Source organism: Saccopteryx leptura, chromosome 3 (genome assembly GCF_036850995.1).
Source record: "Saccopteryx leptura isolate mSacLep1 chromosome 3, mSacLep1_pri_phased_curated, whole genome shotgun sequence".
Taxonomy (NCBI): domain Eukaryota; kingdom Metazoa; phylum Chordata; class Mammalia; order Chiroptera; family Emballonuridae; genus Saccopteryx; species Saccopteryx leptura.
The window spans coordinates 90276263-90290367 of NC_089505.1; the positions used below are offsets into that span (position 1 = coordinate 90276263).

A 14105-nucleotide genomic window follows, 5' to 3' on the forward strand; every position below is an offset into this window, starting at 1 on the left:
TTTATGATTCTTTCTTTAAATATTAAGAAAGGAAGAAATCTTATCCTATTCGATTCTGCCTCGTTTTCTTAAAGGACATCATCTACTTCTTGCTGTCCTTCTTAAACATGCTTTGTTAAATTACAAGACTGCCACTAACTGTGGATGGACTTCCTCCTGTAGGAATCAGAGAAGATCATTGCCGAGTTGAATGAAACCTGGGAAGAGAAGCTGCGTAAAACAGAGGCCATCAGAATGGAGAGGTCAGGAGGTTAAATTCTGGGAATGTTTCTAAATTATCTGGGGAATTTGGGTTACTTTTATGGTAGGAAAAGATAAAAAAGTTTAAAACAAAGAACCTTTCTCAAAACAAAACCAACAAATAAACCTGGCTTGAGATTTACGGCTGGTTGAATTACACTTTGAAGCGAAACTCACATATATAAATGTTTTTTAAGGAGTCATGGTTCTTCAAGTTACCATACTGCATGTTGCTAGGGATCCATATAAAAATGGAAGATTTTAAGGGATAGAGTTTTTAATTTGCAAAGAGACTGCCTCTGATAAAGGCCCAAATTTTTTTTTTTTTTTTTTTTTTTTTTGTATTTTTCTGAAGCTGGAAACGGGGAGAGACAGTCAGACAGACTCCTGCATGTGCCCGACTGGGATCCACCCAGCACGCCCGCCAGGGGCGACGCTCTGCCCACCAGGGGGCGATGCTCTGCCCCTCCGGGGCGTCGCTCTGCCACGACCAGAGCCACTCTATCGCCTGGGGCAGAGGCCAAGGAGCCATCCCCAGCGCCTGGGCCATCTTTGCTCCAGTGGAGCCTTGGCTGCGGGAGGGGAAGAGAGAGACAGAGAGGAAGGAGGGGGTGGGGGTGGAGAAGCAAATGGGCGCTTCTCCTATGTGCCCTGGCCGGGAATCGAACCCGGGTCCCCTGCACGCCAGGCCGACGCTCTACCGCTGAGCCAATGGGCCAGGGCTTAAAGGCCCAAATTTTAAAAGCTGTTCTGATTTCAAAGTTTCCTAGAACCTCTTTGGTAAGAAATGAAATAGTCTGAGTTGCAAACTTTTGTTTATATTGATTTGAGAGAGAGAGAGAGAGAGAAAGAGGTAGGGTGTCAGGAAAGGAGAAAGGGAGGGAGGAGAGAAATCAGAAGCATCAACTTGTAATTGCTTCACTTTAGTTGTTCATTGATTGCTTTCTCATATGTGCTTGGACCAGAGATTTCAAGTGGAGTCAGTGACCCCTTTCTCTAGCTAGTGACCTTGGGCTCAAGCCAGAGACCTTGGGCTTCAAGCCAGAAACCTTGGGATTATGTTGATGATCCTGTGTTCAAGCCAGCGACCCCACGCTCAAGCTGGAGACTTTGTGGTTTTGACCTGGGACCTGTGTGTTCCAAGTCTAGCCCTCTATATTGCCACCACCAGTCATGCTGAGATGCAAACTTTTAAAATCCCAATTCTATATCTATCCTGAACATGAACATAACCCAAAATAATACTTTACTATTGGAATAAATAATATATTTTTGAAAGTCAGTTTCTGTCTTTGCATGGAAATGAGACAGAAGTGAATTTTGATGCATTGATATAGTGAATGTATCAAACAGAACTTTTCTTATTTATTATAGAGATTTTAAGCTAGAATTTTTGAACCAATATCATGTTGAGCATGCAAACATAATATTTGAGAAAAATCACATTTATAGATAGTACTACATATATCAAAGTTACTTTATGATTACTTTCTTAAATTTTGAAGAAATGGTTGCGTTTTATGTATAGCTTAAGGACATCCATTTCTTCCTTTTTTTATAAAAACAGACATATTATTATGAATTATTGTCTGCCTCCAAAGTTCTCATTTGGGTTATTATAACTTTACCTAACATTGGAACATAATTTATTTTGAATGTGTTCTTTCTCTTAAAAATAATTTCTCTAATAATGAGACAAGCAGATTCTTTCACATATGTATTACTGACTGTAAACATGAACAGTTGTTTTTGCTTTGCTTTATTTTTCAGTTCATATTAAATTGATGTAATTGACATTTTGGTATTGCTATTCTGATGTGATTGTTGTTTTTTCTAGAGAGGCCTTGTTGGCTGAGATGGGAGTTGCCATTCGGGAAGATGGAGGAACTCTGGGGGTATTCTCACCTAAAAAGGTAGGAAATAATGTTGTGAAACTCAACCAAACAGAACACTTTGTCTCGTCACTGGGGCACTTCATGTCTTCCCGGGTTGGTTCCTCCTCCCGCTATTCCCCCCCCTTTTTTTAAATCTTAAGATGTGGCTTACTTGCCTGACCAGGCTGTGACGCAGTGGATAGAACATCAGACTGGGATGCGGAAGGACCCAGGTTCAAGACCCCGAGGTCGCCAGCTTGAGCGCGGGCTCATCTGGCTTGAGCAAAAAGCTCACCAGCTTGGACCCAAGGTTGCTGGCTCGAGCAACGGGTTACTTGGTCTGCTGAAGGCCCGCGGTCAAGGCACATATGAGAGAGCAATAAATGAACAACTAAGGTGTCACAAAAAAAACTAAAAGTTGATGCTTCTCATCTCTCTCTGTTCCTGTCTGTCCCTATCTATCCCTCTCTCTGACTCTCTCTCTCTCCCTGAAAAAAAAAAAAAAAAAGGTGTGGCTTACTTAATTTCAGATATTTCTGATTTTATCTTACAATACAAGAGCAGCCTGTCATGCTTAATGTTTACAAAATAAAATCCCAAGCTGTAAATCTATAACTTCTGGTCATGATTCAGGATGTTTAATCATCTTCCATTATTACTTCTCTTAAATTCCCAGCCTAACTTAGTATATCTCGCTTCAGTTTGGCTATTCTTTCTTTCTTTTTTCTATTTATTTATTGCGTTTACATAGATTCTAGTGCCTCCCCAAATGCATCCCCCCTCCCATGTATCCCCTCAACATCTCCCTTACCCCCCTCCCATGGCTACTCTTTCTGTGTAGGTTGTTCCACAGATGCCAGCAACCCTGATTTATAATTCTCTGGAAGCAGTTTTGCCTGTTCAGGTTTGTTTAGAAAAATAACCGCTTCAGTTTGCTTCTACAGTTTGTGTTATAGACAGCTGTGTACTGAGCAATGCAATTCCTGTCCTAACCCTTCTAGCCTCTGCTCCTTTCCCAGTATGTAGTTACCTTCCTACTTACCAAATCATTGTTAGGACATAGCAGATACCTTTTAGATAATTATAGATAATTAGAATAGTAAGGGGTGTGTGTGTGTTTGGTTTTTTTAAAACTAAGTTGCTTCTAGGTTATTAGATATTGGAAAATATTATCAAGTGATTGTTTTGTGTGCTTATTTATATAATAATAAAACATAGTATATTGATATACAAAGCACATTCTTCTTACCAATAATAAATGGGTCTTCATTTCAAATGACTTCAAGTTGAGGCTGTTGGAGACGTAAATATCTTCATGTGGGGTCTGATAATGACTTCTAGGTTGGCATAGAGTGCATAAGGGAGTTTTTAACTGGTACTTTTGTTTTATGTGATATAAAGTGTTCCTGTGTTTTCTGCTAGGATTCTTTTGGTTAGGTTTCTCACATAACTTGTTTATAAATTCCAGTGTGTTACTTTCAACAAAGAAGAATGATTTAAAGAAATTTTTGGTATAGATTGTAAAACTCGGACAGTAATAAAAGTATTTATATGTATGTACTGCCTAAGGTCAGTATTTTCACAGTTTAAAGGTTTTTCCTTCAGTAAGACATTATTTATTCAGTTATATTACTTATGATTAGATTATATAGAGATTTTAGCAGTTAAAAGGATTGATAGAATTTAGATTATGCCTTTGCATATACCTAAACACACATGCAACATTTATATATCTAAAGATATTTTATAATATCTTTCAATATTAAGAACTGAGGAAAACTTTTATAGGACATATTGTAAAAATGTGGTATTTAATACAAATCATGAATAACTTGAATAAGTTATATGATATAAACAGCACTGAATTCCAAACTGGCAGCTCTGATTTCAAACCTTTTCTTACTTTAATTTTACCCATCCTGCTTTATCTTTCTAGACCTCTTTAGGAAGCTGACCATATCCAAACTCAGTGTTAGAACCTGTTTCTGATGGGTTAACTTGACTGTGGCAATTATTGCACAAGGTGTGCACATATAAATTGACACTTGCACACCTTTAAAAATTGTGTTCCACCTGAATACATACAACTTTTACCTGTCAATCATACCTCAGTAAAACTTGGGGGGGGGGCTCCTTTCAAGGCACGAAAATAAAAAAAAACAACAGAAACTGTTTTAGAGATTTGTTTTTCCTTAGGCCAGTGCCATGATGGGTTGTAAAGAATGCTGGTGCCTGACCAGGCAGTGGCGCAGTGGATAGAGCGTCGGACTGGGATGCAGAGGACCCAGGTTCGAGACCCCAAGGTTGCCAGCTTGAGCGCGAGCTCATCTGGTTTGAGCAAAAATCTACCAGCTTGAACCGAAGGTCACTGGGTCCAACAAGGGGTTACTTGGTCTGCTGAAGGCCCGCAGTCAAGTCACATATGAGAAAGCAATCAATGAACAACTAAGGTGTTGCAACGTGCAATGAAAAACTAATGATTGATGCTTCTCATCTCTCTCCGTCCCTGTCTATCCCTCTCTCTGACTCACTCTCTGTCTCTGTAAAAAATAAATAAAATAAAAAAAAAAAAAAAAAAAGAATGCTGGCCAGGGAGGTCTTTGACATTCTCAAAGCAGTGAGGCTCTCAGACTGCATAAGCAGGTACTTCTTGAGATGTAGAAGTTTTTCTCATTTCTTTTTGGTCATCTTTTGTAGTCCCTTTCTTAACCTTCTCATCTAACACTTCTTTCATTTCTTCACATTTGCTGACACTATCTTGAGTAGATTTTGACTGCAAGACCATGTGACTTATTTTTGGATTCCAGTGGGGTATTTTCACCAAAGAAGGTTGGTTTTTAAAAGATTTTAGGAATATTAGAGTTAGATGAAGAGGATTTTTACAAGATGTGTATATTAATTGAATGTCAGTCATTTAAATTTTTTCTTTAAGGTAAAGACTAATAAGCTAAAGACAATAACTAGGACTTTGGAAGAACTGATAAAAATTACAGAGGGAGATGATGGGAGTGTGGGGACATTTTTGTAAAGTATCGTATAAATGAGAAGTTAAGTATTTGTTGGAATTGTGGATGAGAAAAAATAATTTCCCTTTACCTTTCTGAGTTCTTGGCTGAGAGCCCTGTAATAAAGGATAGATTAACGAGAAAAACAAAGAGAAGTTGATTAACATGTCCACCTCATGTACACAGGGGAGATACCCAGGGAAAAATGAGGAACTCCATGATGTGGCTTAGAGTTCGGACTTAAATACTATCATGAAGGAAAGGGGAGAGGAAATGGTTTCTAGGGAAGATGGACAGGCCCTTAGGACAACAGATGGGAGGCAGGAGAGTGTGTGACAGAGTTTGTCTGGCTGTGGTGTCACCTTCTAGGCTCCTCTCCTGTGACAAGAGTCCATCTTCCCTGGTTTATGAAACCCCTGGAAGGGGTTGATGACCTTTGAGCTCCTTTTGGAGGACTGTGTTTAGACAGGTAAAGGAGGTTCGGAGAGAGACTCTCCCTCCATTGGCTGTTTTTTAATGTCCACAGCTCAGAATAATACATCAAAGTGACATTTTTGGGGGTGGCTTATTCTGCTATCCTTTAAGATTTTTGTCCAAGTGTTTATTAAAGTTGTGTGATTATCCAGAGAATCAGCCTATCTTAATTTTCTTTTTTGTGTTCTGAATGTTTTGACCTTATCAAGAACAGGATTTTATTCTTTATTCCAGAACTCATGTTTTTAAGTAGAATGCACTAGTGACTGCAGTTTGGGAAGGCCTGGAGAGAGTGTCTTCTGTTTATTACGAATTGCAACTAGGAAGGAAGAAGTCTCTTTTTGTAGCCACTGTGGGTAACTGAGGAGCCATCAGCCTCCTGTTGTCACAGTTCTCTCAGGGTACTTGCTTGCTCAGACTGATGATCTGTAACCTTTTTCAGACCCCACATCTTGTTAATCTCAATGAGGACCCACTGATGTCGGAATGCCTGCTTTATTACATCAAAGATGGAATTACAAGGTATGTTTGTTTCTTTTGGCCACTTTATTCTGTTTTTCAACTGCTGGTCCACCAGAAATTTTGTGCCAGACTGCAGAAGAGTTAAACACCTTGATGTTGTATACAGATTATAGACCCAGTGATCTTAGTTGCATTCGCTTATGTTCAGGATGATTTCTGCCTTGAGCGGTCCCTGAAATAATTCTCCTATTTTCACCGGTCCCCAAGTGTAAAAAGGTTAAAAACTATTGACTTAATGTTTTCTTTTCTATTAGATAATTGAATAAAGGAAAGTTGTTTGTTGAAAAATTTGTTGTAATGATTTGCTGTTTTTCCCATCTGAAATAGTACAAACTATTCCCTCTACTTTTCACAAACTACACTGCTTACAAAAATTAGGGGATATTTTATGACTTCATATTTATTTTTAATTATCCCTAAATTTTGTGAGCAGTATATGTGTTTTAGCTAGCTGAGTCAGTTAACATGTAGTTTTTCCCTAAAGATCCTAAGTAAAGGTTTTTCCTTCTTATGTCCCACATGAATTCATTAGGAAGCTTAGTTCACTGGTGTCTTTTTATAATGCTGTGTGAGTTACATTCAGTATGTCATTGTTCCTTGGTTTCATTCTGATGTAGGGAAGTTAACCATATATGAAAATAGAATTTGCAGTTGAAAGCCTCTGATAAAAAAGGTGATACCTTTTTTGTATGTACCAAAGAATATTCTATGGGAGAAAGGGGTTCATTGTTTGTCGTGCTCTTTATGTCTGAATTTCCCTGGGAAACACTTTCCCTTGTGTTCAGGGTTGGCCAAGCAGATGCTGAGCGGCGCCAGGACATCGTGCTGAGTGGGGCACACATTAAAGAAGAGCATTGTATCTTTCGGAGCGAGAGGAATAACAGTGGGGATGGTGAGAGTCCTTGGCTCAGCTTTTCCAACAGCTTCTCATTCTGTAGTATGAGAAATCTGTAACACTTGGTATTCCCAGTCTCTTTCAACGTTACCTTTCTTATACAATTAATATTTGAAAACAGAGAAACCTGGGCCGCTTATAAATGCGTGGACAGACATAACTACTTTACATGAAAATGGCCTGAACAAAAGGAGCCCTTTGTTACTGCCAACGACTAAGCAGGACATAGGCAATTAGGCTTGGTCTTGAATGTTAATTATTTGATAGGCAAGTAAGAAGGGAACAAATACCCAGGGTTTGGGAGATTTGAAGGATCTCTAGCCTTGACCCAGTAGAATTTTTTTTTTTTAATTTTATTTTTTTACAGAGACAGAGTCAGAGTGAGGGATAGACAGAGACAGACAGACAGGAACAGAGAGATGAGAAGCATCAATCATTAGTTTTTTGTTGCGCATTGCAAAACCTTAGTTGTTCATTGATTGCTTTCTCATATGTGCCTTGACCATGGGCCTTCAGCAGACCGAGTAACCCCTTGCTTGAGCTAGCGACCTTGGGTCCAAGCTGGTGAATTTTTGCTCAAACCAGATGAGCCCACGCTCAAGCTGGCGACCTCGGGGTCTCGAACCTGGGTCTTCCACATCCCAGTCCGATGCTCTATCCACTGCGCCACCGCCTGGTCAGACCCAGTAGAATTAATTTTATCTAAAGAGGAAGAAAAAGTCTATCTTGTATCTTGTCCAGATTCTCAATAAAACAACACCAGTCTAATAGTATTTTTGTACTGTATAATTTATTCCTTCCTTAATAAAAATAGTAGCTTTTGATTTTAAGTTTCTGGTTAGGCCCAGTATCTCAAATTTAGATTTCTGATGGCTTTTGGTTTTATAGACTGAACTGTCAGATATTACTGAAACTGAGATTCCATATCTTCTTCTGAGGTTTGTCAGATCATTTAAATGTTTCTGTCTTAGCCACAGCCCTGGGTGTGGTGCCCTGAAAGAAATTACTATATAGACACTCAGCTCCTTGGTGGGTTACAGGAATTTGTTCTACTTACCCTGAATCTTCATAGTCATCTGCTTTCTGTTATTTTATTCCAGTGATTTGTGATGCTAACATTAATTTGCATTTCTCTTAGTTATTGTGACTCTAGAGCCCTGTGAACGCTCAGAAACCTATGTAAATGGCAAGAGAGTGGCCCAGCCTGTTCAGCTGCGCTCAGGTGAGATGGACAGGTTTGAAGTCTTCAGCAAAGATCACATGACTTATGTGAATAATTCTGTAATTTTTGAATCTTTGTCTAAAGGCCGAAGTGATAGCATTAGGATTTATGTTCTTTAAAATTCCAAAAGCTGTCTTTTTGCATTAGGGAGAGTGAGGTCATTAACCTAGATACTATACATTTAAAAAATGGTTTCTTAACTCTGTTTTTTGTTTGGTGCCAGGAAACCGTATCATCATGGGTAAAAACCATGTGTTTCGTTTTAACCACCCGGAGCAAGCACGGGCTGAGCGAGAAAAGACTCCTTCTGCTGAGACCCCCTCGGAGCCTGTGGACTGGACATTTGCCCAGAGAGAGCTCCTGGAGAAACAAGGAATTGATATGAAGCAGGAGATGGAGAAAAGGTAATGTACAAATGTGATGTGGCCTGCATGACTCACTTCTTTTAAACATAGAATGGGTAGCGTTTACAAAACAGCTCGGTGATCATGGATTATTTTCCTCTCTTGTTTTTGTTTCTCGTCTAGGTTACAGGAAATGGAGATCCTGTACAAAAAGGAGAAGGAAGAAGCAGATCTTCTCTTGGAACAGCAGAGACTGGTAGGAGTCCACCCCGAATTCTTTATTAGGAAAAGGGCAGCTTGCTGGCACACCTGCCCTGCCCCGCAGGCAAGCGCTCGCCCAGTGGCTTAGCCATCGCGCTAATATGGCGCACTCTCTGTCTCCTTCATGGAGAACGAACTTACAGCTCCTGGTAGCCTTGGCCTGAAAAACTGTCCACGAAGGGACTGTTTTGTACCTTTTATGTCTTAAAGTCAAATCTTCTGTCAAAACCAAGTGCTCTAGTGGGAGCTTTCCTGGTAGCCTTTGCTTCTTGATAGTGGTTTTTGAGTATGCATCAGTGGTGGTTCTTTAATAATAATTACTCTGCATATTGAATTTGGTGGGTGTTTGCCTTGGTTTTGTTTCTGATCACCTGATAGTACTAATTCTCTGCTCTTGGGCTGACCTGGGGGTTGTTCTTGTGCTGGACAGACTTTTTTTTTTTTTTTCTTAGTTAAACTGTGTCTAAAAGTGTTGCTGCACAGTTGCATGTGTTAATCCTTTTCTGTTCCCCTGCATGGAGTCTGCATTCTCAGTAAGGGTCCCAGTGGCATGTGAGCTGACATAGAATCGGGCTGTACCACCAGCTCAGACAGGACAGGGGAGCCTGGTTTCTCTGGGTTGAGAAAGGGTTTGGGTGAGCAACTGAACAGTCCATTTAAGTCCGCATCTTATAATGCTAATGGTTTTAGCATTTCATGATGTAAATTGATTCTCCAAGTTTGATAGAAATTGAATCTCATGAATAAATAAGTTGATCCATTAGTTAGGTTTTCGTATTTAAAGCCATCCAATTTTGGTTAACAAAAGCCCTGGTTATAAAGAGGCTTCTTGGCATTCATTTGATATGTAAGGAGAAGGTATAACAAACCTTTGGGTATTCTGGGTACAATTTAGGAATTTTCCAGTTTTTAGGACTTGTGAACTTTTAAGATAAGGAGTATTAGGGAGGAAACTGGAATACCGGTTTCTTCCCTTAGCATAAAGTACAGCATGCAAAACACTGCGTGGTAAACTACAGCCGTGTAGTGTTGCTCTGCTTTGGAGAAGATAGGTTATTGCCAAATGGGCCAAAAAACCTAGGGCTTAAGCGAAAGCAGCCTTTTCCAGGGCAGCTCATTTGTCAGGCTTGGCAGTGGGTTAGCCAGTTCATTTGTTATCTTGGAAATTATAATAAAGTATAAAAAAAATAATGGGCTATAAAAATAAATCAAGTGTTTGGGACAAAATAATAGCAATGCTATACATATAGAGTCTCTTTAGGAAGCCTCATTGGCATTTAGTTTTTAATAAAAACAGGAATATTTAGCTAGAGTGTGATTATGGGCTTGAAAGGTTTCCGACACATAAAGGAGCCTTTTTCCTTAATAATGTAGTATAATCTAATAACATGTCTCTGATGGTCTATGAGAGATCAAACGGGACAGGTATAATTAAGTTGTATTTATTATTAACACTAGTGCCTTGTAATTATAGTGCTTTATAATTTACAGAGAACTTTAACCTCAATTTTTTTTTAATTCCTAAAACAACCCTCTTTCGTAGATAGGTATATAAGTGAAATGAGTACTGTTACCTCCAGTTTATTTATATTGCCTCCAGTTGAAGAAACCAAGGCTAAAAAATGCTATCTTGCCCACTCTTAAGCCCTATTATTAGGTCATGGGTCTGAGGCTTAAGCTTGGGTCTTCTGACTTACTTCACTGTTCTGTTTAGTAGAATTCTGCTTATCAGACAATTAGGAGTCTTGTTAAAATTGCAAAGGCGGATTCAGCAGGTCTGGGTTGGGACCTGAGATTCTGTACTTCTACCCAGCTCCCTGGGGATGCCCATGCTGCTGGTCCTGGGACCAACTGTTGAGTACCTAGGGGGGAAAGAATAATGATGGCTAGTACTCTCCATAACCAAGAGCTGATGATCATTCTGTGCTCTGAAGTCAGATGATGACCATTAACAAATAGAAAGTAAATGTCTCTAACACATATTTAGTTTCCAGAGGACATACTTAGTCTGCAAGTAATCAGGTTCTGGTTGCCATTTGCTCCGTGTATCTCAAAGCAAGCTAGGATCTTAAGAGCAGATCCTTAAAGCAGGAAGGTTGCTTTCCTCACACAAGTCCAACTCTGTATTCCATTTAAATTCTTTGTCCTCAAGAGGAATTGGTTTCTAACATTTTGGCCTGAAGAGGATCTAGTAGTGGCAGTACTAATGGGAAGTATGGTTTTATGATGCTGTGTTGGTCAACCAACAGATATATTTTGAATGCGCCCTATAAATAAACATTGAGAGATATTAAAGAATTATTATTCAATAAATATTTAAAAATATTTATTACATGTAATATTTTTGCATAACAGCATTTAAGAAAGGAGTTTTCTGTTATGATAGTTCCCCCTTCGCGTCACACTGTTGTGTTCTCTTGCCCTGTTGTACACCTGGTCATTTCTGTGTTTGCTTTTTTACACGTGTTTTGGGTGTCTTCTCTCCTCTGTTTGTATAAGCTTCTTGTAGAGTCTCTTCAGGAGGCCTACTTTGCATTTTGTTTTTAAGAGAAACAGAAAGATCTTTTAGTGACATGTGAATTAGCCAGCCTGACTAGTTTTTCCAACCCTTTAATAAATGAATCTAAACATCTTAATTGGTTTTTTTGAGACATAAGATAGAATTTTCATCTTGTCACTTAAACTTTGCATACAGACTTTCTAGTATCATGGCCAGTATGTGATGGAGATATATGTTTGACTATATGTAGAACATAGTCTACAGGGTCGATATGACTGTATTTTAAAAAGGAAGGAAATTATGGCCACTTTATTTAATATGAGTTCTTTTGGATTTGTGTAGACTCTATGTTTTATTTTAAAGATTTTTTTTAAATTTTTTCTTTAATTTATTTATTTATATTTTTTACAGAGACAGAGAGTGAGTCAGAGAGAGAGATAGACAGGGACAGACAGACAGGAATGGAGAGAGATGAGAAGCATCAATCATTAGTTTTTCATTGCTCATTTCATTGCAACACCTTAGTTATTCATTGATTGCTTTCTCATATGTGCCTTGACTGCGGGCCTTCAGCAGACCAAGTAACCCTTTACTGGAGCCAGCGACCTTGGGTTCAAACTGGTGGGCTTTTGCTCAAATCAGATGAGCCCGCGCTCAAGCTGGCGACCTCTGGGTCTAGAACCCGGGTCCTCTGCATCCCAGTCCGACGCTCTATCCACTGCGCCACCGCCTGGTCAGATGTATTTTAAAGATTTTTATCTCTCAATCCATGATATTAAAACAATGGTTAGAGTATTTGTTATTTCCTTAATTAGGTAGTATTCACTTTATCCTTAAGCAACTTTAAAAGGAAAAGGAGCCAGGAAAAAAAATGATAGTTGTCAATTATTTGGGAAGACTCTGAGTTTATTTTGCAAAACTCAGTTTCTATATATTTGCAGGAAAACCTTTTCAAGAGTCAGATATACTTTTTTTCTCTAATGTTAATTAATATCATCTTTTATCACTTAAGACTAGCCATTTTGATGTTTTTAAACTTAAGAATGAAAAAAAAAAATAGTCCAGAATCTATAAATTTAGCTTTGTGTGCTTTTTGCTGCCAGATTTTCAAATACCGTAGAGGTTGTAAATTGGTTTAGTACCCATTCATAGACTGATGGAGGTAATGCACAGCAGTAGCAATAGCTCTAAATTCAGGGGCCAGCCTGACCAGGCGGTGGCGCAGTGGATAGAGCGTTGGACTGGGATGCAGAGGACCCAGGTTCGAGACCCCGAGGTTGCCAGACTGAGCGCGGGCTCATCTGGTTTGAGAAAAAAAAAAAAGCCCACCAGCTTGAACCCAAGGTCGCTGGCTCCAGCAAGGGGTTACTCGGTCTGCTGAAGGCCCGCGGTCAAGGCACATATGAGAAAGCAATCAATGAACAACTAAGGTGTTGCAACACACAATGAAAAACTAATGATTGATGCTTCTCATCTCTCTCCATTCCTGTCTGTCTGTCCCTGTCTATCCCTCTCTCTGAAAAAATAAATAAATAAAATAAATTCAGGGGCCAAATTAAAGGTTGTTTTGTTATTGTTGTTCCCTAGAAACAATTGTACATGGAAATCTTTGGTACAGAAACTACGATACTATTTATCAATTTGATTTAAAAAAACTTTATTAGAGATAATTCTGGTAATTACAGCCAAGTAAAAGAGACTATTAAGAATATTTTCATTTACTAGGCTAGCTTGAACTAGTCTAGTGAGTAGTGTCTTTTCTCAGGAATTTTTATTTTCTGAATAGAAAGATTTTCTTAATCCTGTTTACTATAGGGAATTGTAAACCCAACAACATCTCTTTCATTTAGATCCATGTTAGCAAGATTTGCTGTGTTAGTTGTGAATAATTGGTTATTATCCACTTGGTTATATTCAAGATCAGGCTGCAGTTTTAGGCCTAAGTAAAATGTTTTGAAAAAGAAGGAATAGTGCAAAGATAGCCAGAAAGAGAGTTAGAGAAAACATTTTAAAGTGGATCCATTTCACATAAACTGTAAAATCTTTGTGGTTTATGTGTTGATAGGAAGAGTTGTCACTTAAAGTGATGATTTCTCAAATAATTAGAAGTGCCATGGGTTTCCATAGAAAACATTTCTAAGTTGTATTTATTAAAATATTACTTGGGGAATTTTAGATGATATATAGTAAGTATATTTGCATGGCTTAATTTGTATTCTGGAAGTTTGTTAAAATTTTGGAAGTAAGGTAGTTTATTGATTTAAGTGTGAAAAACAAAGTAGCAGACCCACTATGAGGATCCTTTTATGCTTTCTTGTTCTCTGGATAGCACCTCTGATTGTTTAAGTGAAGTGGCTCTATTTGGTGTGACACAGGAAAGTAGCAAATCCAACATATATGCTCACGAGAAGACCAGTTTCAAAGCCCTCTCGTCTTCTAGAAAAACAGTTTGGTTGATGAGAACATTACATGGTCTGCTAATAGAGTCTTAGCATTTATAACATCATCCCTGTTTGCTTCTTGTTCTCTTTCTTACCTTCTAACTTTTTTCTAGGGCTGCTCTTTTTAGTAAAGCTAAACAAAACGTGGCATCCTCCAGCCTTACTAACCTTTGTTAATCCGCCTGCTCGTCACATCTTATATGGCATCTGTGCTCACTCATGGGGGAAAGAGTTTCTGGAAGAAGCAACAGCAATAACCAAGGCAAATGTGGGGAAATGGCTGCATGGGTGTCAGCATGAATGGGGCATAGGATTTACTTTATTGTC

General features: G+C 38.8%; 1 protein-coding gene across 28 annotated transcripts in view; it reads left to right on the forward strand.

Moving 5' to 3' along the window:
* The window catches only part of KIF1B (kinesin family member 1B), a 150801-nt gene that overhangs the window by 77804 nt on the left and 58892 nt on the right, over positions 1 to 14105 (forward strand). For 19 of the 28 annotated variants that reach the window (XM_066375033.1, XM_066375014.1, XM_066375017.1 and 16 more), the window contains 7 exons: positions 163 to 242; positions 2078 to 2153; positions 6036 to 6115; positions 6901 to 7007; positions 8149 to 8232; positions 8456 to 8636; positions 8760 to 8832. In XM_066375033.1, coding sequence (XP_066231130.1) covers positions 163 to 242; positions 2078 to 2153; positions 6036 to 6115; positions 6901 to 7007; positions 8149 to 8232; positions 8456 to 8636; positions 8760 to 8832 — 681 coding nt within the window. Of the gene's footprint in view, positions 1 to 162; positions 243 to 2077; positions 2154 to 2955; positions 3019 to 4880; positions 4944 to 6035; positions 6116 to 6900; positions 7008 to 8148; positions 8233 to 8455; positions 8637 to 8759; positions 8833 to 14105 lie in introns of all 28 variants that reach the window. The other 9 variants (XM_066375007.1, XM_066375012.1, XM_066375011.1 and 6 more) reach the window with 1 other exon arrangement.